This window comes from Oxyura jamaicensis, chromosome 2 (assembly GCF_011077185.1).
Source record: "Oxyura jamaicensis isolate SHBP4307 breed ruddy duck chromosome 2, BPBGC_Ojam_1.0, whole genome shotgun sequence".
Lineage (NCBI taxonomy): Eukaryota > Metazoa > Chordata > Aves > Anseriformes > Anatidae > Oxyura > Oxyura jamaicensis.
In genome coordinates this window covers 79,391,997-79,409,018 of record NC_048894.1, presented here as the reverse complement: position 1 = coordinate 79,409,018, position 17,022 = coordinate 79,391,997, and the positions used below count along the sequence as shown (strand labels likewise).

Genomic DNA, 17,022 nt, shown 5'->3' with positions numbered 1-17,022 from the left:
GTATCAGTGACAAGGTTGAAATACTTGGGCAAGTTAATCTAAGAATTGAAGGCTAAATTCTATATTAATGTCCTCAGCAAAAGAAGTGGTTGTTTTGTTTTGTTTTTTGGTTGGTTGAGTTTTTTTCCTACAAAATTTCTGCTTCAGACATGTCCAACATCAAACCTCTTTTTACTTCTTCAAAGAGCTCCCATGACCCACATCAAATGACCAGTTACATTAGTTATAATGTTTGATCTACAACATTCTTTTGTTTGGGGAAAAATGCTACGACCAAATCTGGTATACCAGATCTGCATCTACTGACCAAATGACTCATGTTAGTCAATCCTTGCTAAGAAAATTATGACTTCGACTCTACCAGAATATCACCAGCAATGGCCTTAGCAGCTATTATTTAAACAACTACAGCCTTTAATAGCAGACTTCAATACTGAAAGCTTCTTTTCCAAAGTAGCGTGAAGTCGTGTTTCAGTTTTGTTTAAAATTCACTCGTGATTGTTTGGTATGTTGCCTCTAGTTATTATTATACATGAAGACTATAGTAGGAAGGCCTTCAAATTTATTAGCATCTTTTTCGTTTTTGTTTGTTTGTTTGTTTGTTTTCAGGAAATGAAAAAAGCCACAAAACACCCAAGCCACAAAAAAAGTTTTGTCATTCATTAATGATATCTAAGATTAATATATGACTTCAAGTAATATGTAGCTGCAGACAGGAACTGTACGTCTTTGTCACTTGAGCAAGCAATCAGCTAGTTTTAGAATTTTTTGCAACACTTGCTCCAAAACAGCATAAGCCAAGTTTACTGAAGTAATGTCACACATGACTGTTGCTGGTGTTTTACACTTTCCCACCTTATGCCCACAATTACATAAAAAAACCTGCTCTGCACACTGAATCCGAAAGAATTATAGGATAATTCCAGGAATCTCTGAAGAGCCTCACGTAATTAAAAATGGTCGTCTAAGCAGGTATTTGAAACAAGCTGTATACCTCTACTATAGATATTATGAAGATACCAATGTTCCAGGGGTTATTTGCTTACTTTGAATGTGTACTCCAAATGTTTGTCAGCCCTTTTTCTTGGTACTCCTTTCAGGGTTATCTTCTCAATGTGCACAGCTGGAAGAAAAACAGTTTATTGAGCATACTAAAATTACAGTTTGAAAACGTACCTATTTACCTAGCCACTCTGAGAACTGACATACATTATTTACCGACTCACGTAACCCAGCTCCTTCTCAGATGCTATTTTACCATAACAAACTGCAGGGGGCAGGTAGAACCTTGTTCTCTTACAAAGAGTTTCTCAGACCTGACCACAACCCTTTCATTGCAGATCACAGGAATCTGCGCATTAACCAAGAGGTTACTTGAACCTGAAGTCATGTAAATACATCGTTAACCACTATGAGTGAAAAGGCAATGAAAATTAGTCAAGTTGCATCTTTATTCCAAGAAGTAATGAGCACTGAAAAAGAACAGTGACAGTGTTTTCCACATCTGTTTCCGAAACGTCAAGTAGTAGTGAGAGCAAACTGAATTTCAAATTTCTGAAAGGCACTTAGGTGGGAGAAAACACTTGGTGAAGGCCTAAAGGAGTCAAAAGTGAGTATCAGCAAACTGAAAATAACAGAATCACAGAATGGTTTAGGTTGGTAGGGACATTAAAGACCATCTAACTCCAACTCCCTGCCATGGGCAGGGACACCTCCCACCAGGCCAGGTTGCCCAAAGCTCCATCCAGCCTGGCCTTGAGCTCTTCCAGGGATGGGGCATCCACAGCTTCTCTGGGCAACCTGTGTCAGTGCCTCACCACCCTCCAAGTAAAGAACTTATTCCTAATATCTAATTTAAATCTACCCTATTTTAGTTTAAAGTCATTCCTCCCTGTCCTATCAGTACATCCCCTGGCAAAGAGTCTGATAGGAGTCTGATAGAGTCTCTCAGGAGCCTTCTCTTCTCCAGGCTGAACCCAAACTCCCTCAGCCTGTCTTTGTAGAAGAGGTGTTCCAGCCCTCTGATTATCCTCATGGCCCTCCTCTGGACTCGCTCTATTACATCCATGTCCTTTTGTGCTGAGGGCCCCAGAGCTGAGCACTGGGGGAGAATCCCCTCCCTTGCCCTGCTGGCCACGCTGCTTTTGGTGCAGCCCAGGATACAGGTGGCTTTCTGGGCTGCAAGTGCACATTGCCAAATGAAGAGCAGAAGCAGAAGGCTACTACAATCATACCACACAGAGTATCATTAGATTGAACTGAAAAGGAAGAAGGGTACTTTAAAGTACATTTTACTTAAACATTCCTTCCCCATAATCTGCTTTGTTCAGGAATTGACAAGTTCTGGCTGTGACACAGCAGCAGCTATGTATGGCCTTCAGGATCCAGAGATACTCTTCAGAGCACAAAATGTTATGCAGGTAATACTGTATATAAAAATCCTCGTATAGCTGAGATGGGCTTTACACTTTTCCTGCTATGCTGTTCTAAGAGTTCAACAGAATTTTGTTCCCTTACAAGCATGATCATAACATGTAAAAATTTCTATTCAAAATCAGGTCTGCCAAATCTGCACCATGAATGCTTCTTTTCAGTGCTTTTGAAGCTCTTTTTGGAGGGTGTGTATTACCTGTTAACATCCTTTCAATTCTTAACTGCCTTTTTTTTTTTAAGCAGGGGATATATATTGGGAACTACTCATAACAATTAAAATTATCAACTGCCTACAAGTATTTGTTGCAAAGCTTATCACTGGAAGTTAACTAATTACCTTTTCATCTGACTTCAACACTTCTAATGAATTCTGTTAGAGTTACAGTTGAAGCATCATCCCCATCTGAATACGCCAGTCCCAGGAAAACTAAGTCTTAGCAATCTAATAACTCTAAAAATCAGAATAGTAAACACATATACAAGCCTAGTGATAGTATTCAGCTCCCAATCTTTTTCTTGGGAAGAGTGACAAATGCTGAGTTGGAATGGTGTACATTGGCTGTAACCCTTTACCTACCCTTTACCTGGGAGTTACAAGAACTGGACAACCAGTTCATTTTCATGAATTACTGAAGACTAATTATTGCAAAATCAAATAAATCTGAGATGCGCTAAGGATGCCAAATAATAACATACATCTATACATCATGGAAAACTGTTTTTTTTTTACCTCTCTGGTATAGATAAAAGCACTGTTAGAAAAAGGGCTATGGCCTAACATTAGTTTTAGTGCACTAAAATTCCTTAACAGCCAACGTTAAATTCAATACCATCAGTTGGACTGATATTCAGAAGCTAATTAAAAAGTTGATTCCCATAATTGGAACCAAGAATAATGTTTTAAGTTGCATTATTTCACCACACGCATATATTTAATTATGGAAACTAATCAGCATCCTTAACATTCACACATAGGCAAGATTCTTTCTAACTAGACTGTGGTTATTTTAAACTACTGAATGTTATCAATGCTAAATATATTTGTCTTCTAATACCAAGAAACTTTATTACACAGTGTAGTATCTTCAACTTCCTAACTACTTTTGCTGCTGTTAAATGCTCAGTTTTACTAAGTTATACACAACAGATAATTACTGCCTAATTGCCTTACAACCTTAGTTTCACAGATTCAATAGCCTACTTTAAAATCCTGTTTCCACAATCACATTTTAAATACTCTAAATGGTGAGACCAAGAAGAAATGTTTGAACATACAAGCTAACAAGGTGCGTTGCACCTCTAAATCTCTTCTGAATGCAACACACATTCAAGATGATTAAGTCTAACATATGTGATACTGCTTTCATTTTATTTTAAGTATCAATTGAGATTTCTAAGAATCAAAATCAACTAAGCTGAGAATAAAAAAAAAAAAAAAAGTTTTACTGTCAGTGCTATTTCTAACCCAGTTTGGAGATTACTGTAGCAGGGACCCTCTATCATAAATCTAATATAAAAAATATCACAAAATTATTCTGATTTTTCCCTTTCTACATACAATACAAATACTGAGAAATATTTAAATACTTTGCTAGACTCGTTTATTCATCTTTGCTTTGCTTCTGTTATTTAATTCAAGAATGTCACTGATGAGTCTCCCATTTCTGTTTCTAATTTGTGAATACGAACACTTTGTTCTTAAAACTCTGTAAAAGGTTTTCAAATACGTCTGTTGTCTGAAATCTGCCATAATCTGTTTTTTTTTTTTTTTTGGTAAGTAATTAAAACTTGCAAATTGCCTGCCTTCAAAGTGTAATTAAATCTCCACAATATAGACAAAAGGATATTTATCAGGACAAAAGAATAGCAATGGTTTTCCCAGACTGCTAGCTCTTCACTAACCAGAAGATAGTGTAAGCTTATTTTGAGTAGACAAGTGATCTGCTAATCTTGTTGGAGAATAAAGAGTAAGAAGAAATCTGTTTTCAATAATGCTCATTTCTTCAAACTGTTCTGGCAACTGTACAAACGAGTTCTGTTTGTGCTCTGAAGTTTTATCCTTATTCTCCCCTGTAGATCCAAAATACAACTTACTTCTGTATTGAAAGCCTCCCATTTCTCTGAACTACCCCTTCTATAAAACCTCCTTTCTTCTTTTTTTTGGTTTGTTTGTTTTAAGGCTAATCAAACAACTAAATTGATTACCAAAAGCTATTCATGGCTTCACAGTATGCTTAAATTTGTTTTAAAATATTAAACAACACTAATACAGTGGCATTAAGTTTTCTTGCCTTCTTCCAAATGCCATAGCACTTTTTTTCAGGAGGACACCTACTTGCAATCAGTTTTCATGCATGCAGTCACAAGCATTTAGCAGCTAACAAGGATGACAACCTGCCATAATAAAGATAAGACCGAATAGGCGGCAGAGAAGCTATTATACCTACCCACCACTGCAGTTTCTCATTCAGAGGAGCAGGAAAGAAGTAAGATTTCTGCAACTTCAAGGTGAGTTTAGCCTTAAAAAAAACAACCCTCAAAATACTCCTGAAAAGAAACTTCAGAATACACACCTTCTCGCTGAGGTCTATGGGAAGCCATCGGTAGTCCATCATGAGGTGCTGTGGTTCGTTCTAGCAAACTGGTCTCATTACCTGACATGCAGTCACTATGGGAAAAGTCATTCTAAATCGAGAAAGAAAGAAAAAGGAAGAATATTAATATAATGCATACAATCAAAATGTGCTCTTAACAGCAGAAAATACCCCCAAAACAGTTCTTTGATATTCTACAGGAAAAAATAAAAAATGAAGCTGTTAAGAGGAGTCAAAATGATCACTAGCAACTTCAATTCTTTTTTTTTTTTTTTTTTCCCCCTGTCAACTATCACCTCCACAGTAACAATGACTTTATTTTAAAAGCAGAATGATGTGGGGGACAGATTTATCTATTAAGTGAGATATCTGGTTTTACCTGGAGCACGTAGTAGTATAGTATGAGCTTAGCACATGCACGCAAGTACCATCAATATGCAACTACTGGGACCTCTGTGGCAAGGTGGGGAGGCGTGGGGAGCAGTGGCAGCACATAGAGGGAAAGAAGGTTCTCTGTCTCATGCACATCAATGAAATACCATTTTTGTTTGGTTGTGTTTTACTGAGTACTGGTTGCTAGAACAGAAGTTAGTTTTCTCAGGAAAGCTTTCAAAAGGAAGAAGTTAGATGGGGGCATTTACTGTACCCTGAATCTTAGTAGAGTATCTTAAAACAAATAAAGTTTCTGGGAGAAATGGACACTTTTTGTTGTAGACAAATACTAAAAGTTTAAAGTTTACTTCTCTCATTCAGGATGAAGAGCATTACTCCATTAAAGACCTTCATAAGAGAAAGGTAGAGGGAAGAAGAAATCTTCAGACAGTATTCTTACAATTTCTAAATACAGGAAGCATAAGATTTTTGAAAGTACGTACAAGAATGTGAAACAATTTCTTTTTTTTTCCTGAAAGACTCCTTATGGGACAAACCAGCTGCCAGGACAGATCTGAGACTCACAAAAAACAGACCAGAACAAGGAAGCACAGGCATCGAAACACATCAAAATTCCCTTACAGAATATACTTTTTAAGATTTTGCAGATGTCCCAACTATAGCTTGCTTCATTTTACTAAAGCAGCTTTACAGCATCTGTGGCTTGGGTAAAAACTGAGGCAACTCCTAACCAAACACACAACTCTTTTAGGTCCCAGGTAATCACACTGCCATCGAGCCTGCCCTGGACATACTGTTAATCCAGCTTTCATCAGTCTCATCCACAGAGGTACAAAATCAGCAGCTGAACATCTAACGTGCCCTTTAGATTGCACTACAAACAGTCAGAGGAATTGAAAGACATTTCAGCTGTTTCATCCAAAGCAGCGTATGGTTTGTGTTCTGCACTGAATGTCAGTAATTTCAGGTTTCAAAGCAATCTGATTTAAAATACAGAGCACTTGTTGTTTCCTTGAGATAAAACTCACACCAATCCCTAGTCACTCAGTAGATCATCTCAGCAAACTTCTTTACTGACGAAAACATCACTTCATGCTTTAAATGTCTAACAAATTATGAGCATAATGTCAAACCTGGAACAAGAAAGGAAAATAGCTGCATATCAGTGAGATTGCATTTTAACAGCCCTAAGCCAATTTGCAAACTTATTTTACTAAAAAAAAAAATCACAAGCATGCCCTGGAGAGAGCCGCTTTAAGATCTCTTCAAGACTTCCAACGATACCATTTCACCAGATATTTCATAATAGCCGAGGACAGAGCCAAAGGCAAGTATTTCAGTTTTTAAGCATTAACTCCTGGTCATGCCTTATTGGCAGAACTGTTGGCATCTGGGAATTAAATTTACCCTGTTAAAACAGTGATTCATTTAAGACTGTCCATGCAAAGCATCACCACTCTGATTAAGCAGTTGTGTCCAGACTATGTAAGTTAACAAGCTCAGCAAACATTTTAGAGTAAGAGTGAATGTCTTCCTATAGAGATGATCAGTGTTAATTATCTAAGTAAGGTCTCCCTTACACTACATCCACATGCTTTGCCAAAAGCAGCTTTGGTATCATCCATATCACACGTAGAAGACAACAGACTTTTGGATGAACTCTGACGGTGGATATTAACTTGGCTCTACTTTCTGATGTCTTTTTCCACCTTTGAAATCATGATTGTTAAGAGCTGAAGGCAGTGCTCCACTCACTTTGAGGTGTCAGCTAGGATTTCCACCTAATCGTCAATTGCCTTTAACTCACAAACAGATCTACAGATCTGCTACTGAATTTAAAGTCATGCCCTCTTTTGCTTTTCAAGTCAGGCTATTTGTTTTGATTATCAGAAAAATAAACTACAATCTATTCTAATAAGTAACTTTTAGAAGAGGGGTTTAGAAATAAAATTTGTTTCAAAGATATATTTTGCTCATCTTATATCAGAGAAGCAGTAAACAGTATTGCCACACCTCCTTATGCTAGACAACTGCTTTTTCACCTACAATATATATCGTTGTTGTAATAGCGTTCAAATATTTTTGCAGAGTCTTATTCTGGAGTGGTTACTCTCCTATGTATGGCAGCTTTCTCTGTATGAGGTGAACTACATCCACATTTGAAGGCTCCCTCTTCACTGCAATATATTATGTGGTTCAAGCTTGTATTTAAACAAGTCCTGATTGATAATTTTATAAATTATTGTAACTGTAAATAAATCATAATTCAATCACAAAATTCTTCACCTAGCAAGTTAAACCAGTAATATGTACGACGTATTCGGTGAATGACAGCTTTCATGGCACATACTGGAATACAGGAGGTAGACAGTAGGCTATCTAGGGCAGTCATAGCTTTACCTTGCAGCTTACAGTCTGCAAACATTGTTTCTGTGCCAGCTACGGATCCTGTGCTTAAGCTGCATTACAACTCCGCGTTAGCTCCTACGAGAGTCTTACACCAAGCACTTGCAAGGAAATAAGACACAAGTGCCACAGCCAGAGTGGCCTGTGAGTGACTGGAAGGTCCAGGCAGTCTGGAGGGCCAACAAATACTAAATGGCTACTACCTGGTGCTAGTCACACCACAACCACAAGCCCTTTAACACTGCCTATGCTGCTCAGGAGTTCCTGTCAATGGTCACTAAGTTTAGTGCTAATTGTGCTCGTCATTTCCTGTTGTATAGGGTTTACTGGCAAGGCTGTGGTAGCAGGGGGGCTGCAGGGGTGGCCTTGGCGAGGAGCCAAGAACATGCCCCTTGTTAGGTAAGAGCCAGCTCCAGAAGGACCTGCCACTGGCCAATGCCCAGTGCTGATTACGTCTCCATGATAACATATTTAAGAAAGGAGAAAAAATGCTGTGCCGCAGCTATGAGAAAGAGGAGTGAGAAAAACATGAGAAGCAGCCCTGCAGCCCCCAGGTGAGTGCAGCAGGAGGGCAGGAGGGGCTCCAGGCCCACAGCAGCAGTTCCCCTGCAGCCTGTGGAGAGGCCCCTGGTGGAGCAGGCTGTCCCCCTGCAGCCCATGGGTCCCACACGGAGCAGATCTCCACGCTGCAGCCCGTGGAGGAGCCCCCGGTGGAGCAGGTGGATGTGGCCTGGAGGAGGCTGCGGCCCATGGAGAAGCCAGGCACAGAGCCTGCCCTGGCAGCAACTGCAGCCCGTGCGGGACCCATGCTGGAGCAGAGGCAGCGTGTGAGGAGGAAGGAGCAGCAGAGACGAAGTGTTATGGACTGACCACAACCCCCTTTCCCCATCCCACTGCTCTGTGGAAAGAGGGTCAATCAAAGAGTCAAGACTGAAGTTGAGCCTGGTTTAAAGGAGGTGGTGGAATGAAGGTGCTTTTTGTTTTGTGGATTGGCTTTTTTTGTTGTTACTTTTAGTTCTCAGTGCCTTCCTGTTATCAACTGGCAATACATCCAACTGATCTTCCCCAGGCTGAGTCTATTTTGCCTGTGATGGTAATTCGTGAGCCATCTCCCAATCCTCATCAGAACCTACAAGTTTTTTCATCCACATTTCTCTCCCCCCACCTTGCTGAGAAGGGGGATAGAGAGTGGCTCAAGGCACTTGGTGACCAGCAAGGTTAACCCACCACACCTGCCGATGAATAAAATGGATTCACACAACACATGCAAGCATAAGATGAATTCCTGCAAAGGCTTTTATCACTGCAAGGCTTTCACATGCAAGGATTCTGTGTGGTTCGTAGTGCTGCTGATTAAATACAGTGAAGCAAGTAACGTGGGTGGCCCCAAACGAGTTGCCAAATAATTGATCTGATAATCTCACAGATCTTTGTGACGGGCTAGGGCATTAGCTACGTTTCTCCTTGAAAGCTAAATGAAATAAAACAGTGCTCTAAGATATGTCTGCTCTCACAATCTAGACCAGAGTTCTGTAGCTGGAACATCATTGCTCACATGGCTGAAACCAAGCACCTTATTAAAGAAAACACCTACCACAGGAAACAAGCATCAACTGCTCAAAATGGAGAGCCCTGCTCAAAAAGACATTACTCTGCACAGCTAACATATGCAAGCTGAGAAAGTCTCAGCTAGTCTACGCACAGCAAATGTCCACACTCTACCTTCTATTAGTACAGACTGCTGATGAGAAAGTGTCGTGCTGGTATTCGTTTGGCAATCTGTAATGAAATCTGTTACTGGATAACCTACTAATCATCAAGAGTGATGCACGTAAGTCTTCTGATGTTTGCATTGCCCTTTCATAAAAGAGCTATTCATGCATCAGCTCTGTTGAGCACTAACAAGGGAAACCTGCTTGCAGCAGTTGGATAGCTTGATTAGTTCTAAACACCCAAATAGGAAAGCTTATTTTTCTGTGAGATTTCAGTCAATGTGCTGCTAGGGACAGCACTGCTTAGCCTTGCAGGCTGTGCAGATGTAAAGCAGCGCAACTTATTCATTCATGTACACGTGGGAACTGGCAAACAAAACCAGATAACCAATGTTGAAGAAGCATCTTGGAAGAATCAAGGTCTAACTCTTGACCACACTTTCTCAACTGCAGCATCTATACCTTAGAGAAATTTGTGTAACATCAGAATAATCTTTATTAGATTAGAGACTCACAGAACACCCTGAGTTGGAAGATCTGGGGCCGGTTATGGGACTAAAGCCATGACTTGCTCAACACAATCCTTACAAGCTACCATCCTCAGTGCTTCTCAGCTATGCAGCAGATACACGGCCACGCAGCCATGGCGGCACAAAGGCCGTACCACCTCTTCAGAAGCAAGTCAGGTGAAACTCCACACGTACACATATCTGTATCTGCACTCTATCACTTAACTCTTGCTGTAGTTTGGATAGAGCATTTTTATGCTATCATATATTTTAATGGAAATCCAGTGTGCGCATTTAACACCAATGCAAAAATACAGGGCGGCAGCAGACCCAATTCTTCAGATCTGCTAGAATTGACAACTCTTGATGCAACAGATTGTCTCCCATGAAAAAAAAAAAAAAAAAAAAAAAAAAAAAAAAGGCACTACTGCCTTGAAAGAGCTGCTTGCCAAATGCAAGGTCGAGCCCGAAGGCAGCTGCCCAACTGACATTGGAAGTTACACTTCTGTTTGCCAGCTTTCCACTAAGCAACTGCAGTAACTGCCCTGCTGATTTGAGATGCATAGAGCTGTGGGACAAGACCAAGAACAGAATCAACCTCAAGATCTAACACCACAAAGATCTACACAATTCTCTCTCTTTTGGCCACAGCCAGCAAACAAAGGCTTCCTTCTTAACTCGGTTTTCACATGTAGAATCAAGATCCAGAAGAATAATGCTTATCCTACTCATAATCGCAGGCTGGAGAAATTGGCTGACAGAAGCCTTCGTGAAGTTCAGCAACGGCAGCTGTGAAGTCCTGCAGCCTGGGGAGAAACAAGCAGGCTGAGGGGGGTGATCCCTTGATAGGGCAAGGGGGAACAGTTTTAAATTTAAAAAATAGATTAGCTATAAGGAAGAAATTCTTCACTCAGAGTGTGGCGAGGCACCAGAACAGGTTGCCCAGAGGAGCTGTGGATGCCCCATCCGTGGAAGTGCTCAAGGCCAGGTTCTTCACTGATGTTTAGTGAAACTATTTGAAGAGCTCACCCCTAAGAGGCAGCAATAAAGCACGGTGAGACAGACAAAACTTCTGAAAAATCACCAGTTGATTCATGGTAGAAAAGTACACCACAGAAAAGCTTCAGCAATCTGGTCAACTTGTAGCACTGCGAAATCATGACAATTTTGAGACAAAGGGTATACCAACCTCTAATGCAGGATTATTAAATTTGGCTGTCAAGACCTACAACAACTAACCTTGAAAAGCCAGACGTGTCAGCTACAGCAGGGATTTACATTGCTGGTAGAAGACTGCACCTTGTGTTTGCTGGAGACACAGCAAGTTCCTGAAGTCTCATCTGCATCAGAATTTTTACCTGTATTTAAACAACAGTTTAACCTAGCTAGCCTGTCACAAAAGGGAGATCTTGAAGCTAAAGCCAGTAATGCAGCAGTTTAGATGTTACTGCATCTCCAGTCAGTTGCTCATCCCACAACTTGATACAGCTTCAGTACTAAGAAGAAAATTACTTGAATGTGTTAGTTCAGACTGATACACAAAAGTTATTCTCACAACAACCCAGGGTGGCAAAAAGATTCAAAAAAATATTTGCCCCTTAAGAATAGTTCAAGCACAATTAGTTCTGAGAGGAGACAATGCCTTCACTGCCACTGCTAACTACTGACAGAGAATAAATACATCTAAGAGGCATGGTTTAACAGTATTCTTTCATGCATGATGTTCAAGTTCTGAACAGAAAGTCTGCCATTTTCTTATCTTGCTCTTAAGACACTTCTCAGGGCATCAAATCCCCTTTCTCAATTTAATGTATTTTTACTTTCATCTACCAAAAAAGACAAGATTAAGAGGCCAAGGAATGGCAACAAGCTCATAAAGGAGTGTGATTTCCAGCCAGATCTCTGAGCTTGTCTTCTGCAAGCATCAGTCTCTCAAAGTATAAATGATTAAGACTTGGAAGATACTGCAAAAATTTACCAAATCTTGGAGGAAATTTAGGCATTTAGTATTAATTACTATTAATAGAGAATCAACTGTAATGTCGTCTAAATTGATATGGCTAGACACTGGTATCAGCAAGAAAATGAGATGACAAGCTTAAGTAGAGATAAACCTACAGACTTCCTATGGAAAACTAGAGATAAAGCTACAGACCTTCCATGGAAGAGTGTGCTTCCACAGATACAGCGATCTTACTGCTGCTGTCTGCATCCTTTTCTTTAGAAAGAACTGTGAACCCTCAGTACTCCAAGCCCAGGGAGATCCTGCTGTCTACAGGTAAGTCAACCCTGGGACGGTGACACTGGAAACCCAACCACAGCTTACCAGCAGCAAGGTGAGTGCAAGCATTAGGAAGCCATGGGTACATGTGCAATGCCCCCGGTTCTTATTTAAGACAACAGAGAAAAAATTGACACAGAAACCTGGGGGAGGCTGAAGGCTGGCATAAAGGAACTGGGCAAGGCTACAATCTTAATACCTCAAAATTAGAGCTGAACGATGACTAAAGCAACTGAAAGCCCTGTAAGTTTTCCATCTGCAGTTTTCTGGAGCATTAGCATGTACATTTAAACAGAGGTCTTACATTTTAGGAGCTCCTTTATCTATCCATGAGTTCCTTCCCAGAAGATTTGCAGTAATGTTTCCGGACATCCCTAACTCCTGTTTTGAGTGGGAGAAATTTCTGCTCAGAGACAAGGATGTTACAGTCACTGAGACAGAATACCAGAACAGTTTGTATCTCAGTATGCAAAACATGCAAAACTCTAGTATTTTGCTGGACCATCCACAATTTAAAAGATTCTTGCCAACAATAATGTCATCTTTATCCTTCTGTCTCTTATTTAAACCAGACTGAAGGCACACCTTCCCTTATACCGTGATACTTAAAGAAGTATTTGAGTACACTGCAGCTTCAAAATGGGATTGCATGCATTTTTCTTCTCTCAGAGCTCTTAGAATCTAAAATTAAGTTCTAGTACCTTGTGCTGCTGCAAGTCACTGAAGATCAGTCATAAAAGCACTCTTCTACTTTGCAGACAAAATAAACTATAAATAGAAGCCTACTAAACAAAATATCCTGTAAATAGAAACTTTCCCTTTAAGTAGGGACTTTTTGTGTGAAGAATCCTCAAGCCAGGTGATTATAAAACTATTCAGGAAGCCATTATCTGCAGGAGATTGCTTATTTCAATAGAACCTTAGCTCTATTACCATCAGGTATGCCTGATTAAATGCTCCCGTGTATAACACAAGCCACGTTTATTATGTTTGTATGTACTCAGACGTCCTTCACTATTTCAGCATTCAGAACATAGATCTGGGTTGGAGTAAGACAGGCCATAAACAGGTTTGATCCTGATGGACTTATTAAACATATGTAATCAACACCAGAATTAAGCTGTTCTGCTACTGAAACTGATAATAAGATAGTGGTATCAGCTTAGTTTTTGGTCATTAGTAATGTTCTTTTATTACCACAGATGTGAATGCTGCTGCTTTCATTTATACACCAACTCCAGATTCAAAGTCCATATTCTGCACAGCTTAATGCACCGATGACTTTTTCCCCTACATCTTCATTTAGAAATTTGCAAATTCTATCAGGTGTTTTGACGTTATGTAAACATTGTATTTCAGAACACAATTTTTTGCAATTATAAGGCAATTCTACCTCTGTCCATCCCACCCGAACAAGTTTTGAGTCTACTGATTACTTCCAGCTGAATTTGTAAAAGGGTATCACTACAAAACGTTAGGTTCTTAAAGAATAATTAGAATAGGATAGCTGCCCTTCTTGGTCTCCTCTTAGATCCTTGTCATGAAGCAACTTGCACGCGAGCTCCATGTTACCAGACAGCACAGGCCCTAACCAGAAAACAGTCCCAGTCGTGAGAAAAAAACTAAACTGTGTGACATCCTTAAGGCCCACCCGGTTCCAGCCCCCTCCCAGCAGACCAGGTTGCCCAGGGCCCCATCCAGCCTGGCCTCCAGCACGCCCAGGGCCCTTGAGCACCCCCTTCCCCCCCCCCGGGGAGCCGCACGCACCGCCCCTGCGCGCTGCCATTGGCTGCCCGCGAGCCTCCCCGTTACGCAACGCGCGCCCGCCCCCCCCTCCTCCCCGGGCGGGCCGGGGAGGATCCCGCCCTGCGGGCACGTGACGCCGAGCGCAGGCCGCGCCGCCGCCATCTTGGAGGGGGCGGGCAGCGGTGGGGCGGCCGGGCCCGCAGCGCCGCCGGGGGGGGGGGGCGCCATGATGGGGGGCCGGGGGCGGGGGCTGGCCCCAGCCGCGGGGCGCGGCCCTCACAGGGGCACCCCGCGGGTGGTGAAAGACGCACGCGGGCGCCTGACGGGATTTTAAACCCGGCCCCGTGTAACGGAACAGCGGCATTTTGTGAGAAGCCTCGAGCCACCCTAACTCCATTACCCTCCGTGTTTCGTCTGTCAGGGTCCCTGCCCACCCGAAGCGAAGAACCTCACCCGTCAGTCCCTCCGTGCCCCGTCAGCCACTGCTTCCCAGAAGAGGCTCCGCTCTATTTACAATTTAACAAGAAAAGAAATAAAAAACCCTGCAGAAGGCACGCAGTCGAGCCCTGCGTAGACTAGGCGATATGTGACACGCATGTTCAGCCAAGCAGGTTCGGATCTCTCCGTGTTCCCTTTGCAGAAGAAACCACCACAACTTGGAAGCCTGCTTTTACGCTGAAGCCAGAAGACTACGCAGAGCAGACTGCAATTCCAGTAGTTCACGGGAGCCTGCTCTCCCAGTACATTTGGTGGGACGCGCTGAGCAGTTAGAGCTGATGTGCCAGCTTCAGTCAGGAAGTGTGCTTCTGGGTGTTAGCACTTCAAACCCAGCAAGAGCAGTGTCCGGCCTTACCGCTTCCTGTAACCCCATCTTCCCCCCCTCTGCTGGACTTGCAGGGCTCATTTGGGGAGAGCTAGACTTGATGCAGCTCAGTGAGCCAAAACAAACACTTTTTGGACTTACGCTATGAATTCAGTATGATTTCAGTACCATAACATCCACCCACTAGTTTATGACCTGCCAAATGCGCTTTGGCCTTAAAATGGTACAAGCGTGTACTTAGCATATTTGAAGACTTAAAAATCCCTGTCTCCTTTCAGTAGTCCTCAAAAGCCTCTACCAAGGAGAACAAGGGCCATTCCTTTAGTATTCCTTTCCTTTCTGTGAGTGCCCGAACTGGACAGCACTCAAAGTAGATTTAAAAAAAAAAAAAAAACAACACTGTTTGTACCTTTTCTGTTTAGTCCCCCCTGAAAATCTGAGGTGTTGGTTTTAACAGCCTGTCTGCACTGTAAGTACCTATCTTCCAGCCCTTTCTTCCTCTTTGCACGAGAGGCCATCTATAGACCAAAAACTGCAGAGCTCCAAGACGATGACTTGGTTGCATAAATATGGGGCAGATTTTTTCTAAAGCAAACATTCACCAGAAGGGCAGCAACGGATAACCAGGAGGGGGAAAAACCCGCGATTAGATATCGCCGCTGCATATGAGAATGCTTCAGTGCCACTCATGGAGAGTCCTCGCTCTGTGACAGCCACCTTCCAGCAACAAGTGGCACATCTGCTTTCAAGATGTGCTTTGCTGCTGCTTCCTGACAGCCACCCAGAAATCAAGCTTTTCTCTGAACAGAAGTTGCAGTTGTGACATTTTAATTTGCTTGTTTAGTAAAACGATTACCACCCCTTCCCAAAGGCCTTCAACCATCTCACGGAACACGGCTTTTGAGAACCAGCCTCGTGGCCGCTGACCCTTGACTACAGCCCTGATCCTTGCCAAGTCTCATTTTTGGGGGGAAGAGCGCAGGTTCCACGTAAAAATTGTCCCAACACCTTCTATTGTTTGGAGCCCCTGGGGAAAGCTCTCTCAGGCCATATGGTTTCTATCTGGCGTTATGATTATTTTCATGAGTTTAGCCAAGCTGCCGCTTGTACTTCTGCATCGTGCAACTTCTTCAGCGGCCTGCAGCGTACGAGGCAGCCACTCGAGCCGTACAGGCACTCTGCATCCTACGCTCTAGCAACACGGGGGCTCAAAGAGCAGAGCATCAGGAAGCATGGCTGGCCAGAAAAAGAACCCCCCAGTACTACGTCATATCGGGCAGCATTACGCCACAGCCCCACATTCACAGCAGGCACTCTAGAGAAGGGGGGGGTCGGGGCTCTGGGTGCCCTTTGCCCAACCCACGGGGGCTGGGGGGCTTCGCCTCGGCTCCTAGAAAATCACGGGGAGGGGGGTGAAGAAAGGGGACGGAGCCCAGCGGGAGGGCAGGGCGCGGGGCACGCCGTTACCTGGGCTCGGGGGCGGCCGAAGCCCTCCTCGTCCTGGTCCCCGCACAGGGCCCTCCGCAGGCGCTCCAGGTGCTCCCTCAGGGTGACCCGCTGGTGGAAGGAGAAGGCCGGGTGCAGCGAGGCCATGGTGAAGAGCAGCAGCAGCTCCTCCTGCGCGCCGAAGCCCAGGCCCTGCGCGGCGGGGAGGGGAGCCTGGCCGTTCTCCCCGGCGCCGTCCATCACCACCACCACGTCGTCGTCGTCGTCGTCCTCCTCCTCGGCCGCCTCTTCCTCGGCCGCGCCCGCCGGGGGCCGCCTTGCCGGGCAGCTCTGCAGGATGGAGTCCACCTGGGGCAGCAGGCGGTGCAGGCGGCCGGCGGCCTCGCGGTTCTCGGAGCCCAGCAGGGCCAGGTAGACGATGAGCTTGGAGCGCACGGCCGGGTCGCGGAAGTCGCCGAGCTGCCCGGGGTCGCTCAGCCCGTTGGCCTTGGCCTCCGAGTCGCGGAGGCAGTGGTAGTCCTTGCGGGCCAGGTCCTCCAGGCACGAGCCGAGGAAGCGCAGCTCCAGCGGGTTGCACAGGTCCAGCAGCCCCACCATGAACTCCAGCCGCTGCGCCGAGCCCAGCACCAGCCCGAACCACTCGTACACCGTCTCCTTGTCGGTGCGGGCCGCCGCCGCG

The 17,022-nt window shown here is 43.6% G+C and overlaps 1 protein-coding gene across 1 annotated transcript in view; it reads right to left on the bottom strand.

The window, feature by feature from the left end:
• ZCCHC2 (zinc finger CCHC-type containing 2) overlaps window positions 1–17,022 on the bottom strand; it is a 48,712-nt gene that overhangs the window by 24,940 nt on the left and 6,750 nt on the right. Inside the window, exons 2-4 of the mRNA XM_035317586.1 lie at window positions 16,365–17,004; window positions 5,007–5,118; window positions 1,047–1,123 (exon numbers count right to left, since the gene is read on the bottom strand). Of these exons, the coding sequence (XP_035173477.1) occupies window positions 1,047–1,123; window positions 5,007–5,118; window positions 16,365–17,004 (829 nt within the window). The remainder of the gene's footprint in view (window positions 1–1,046; window positions 1,124–5,006; window positions 5,119–16,364; window positions 17,005–17,022) is intronic.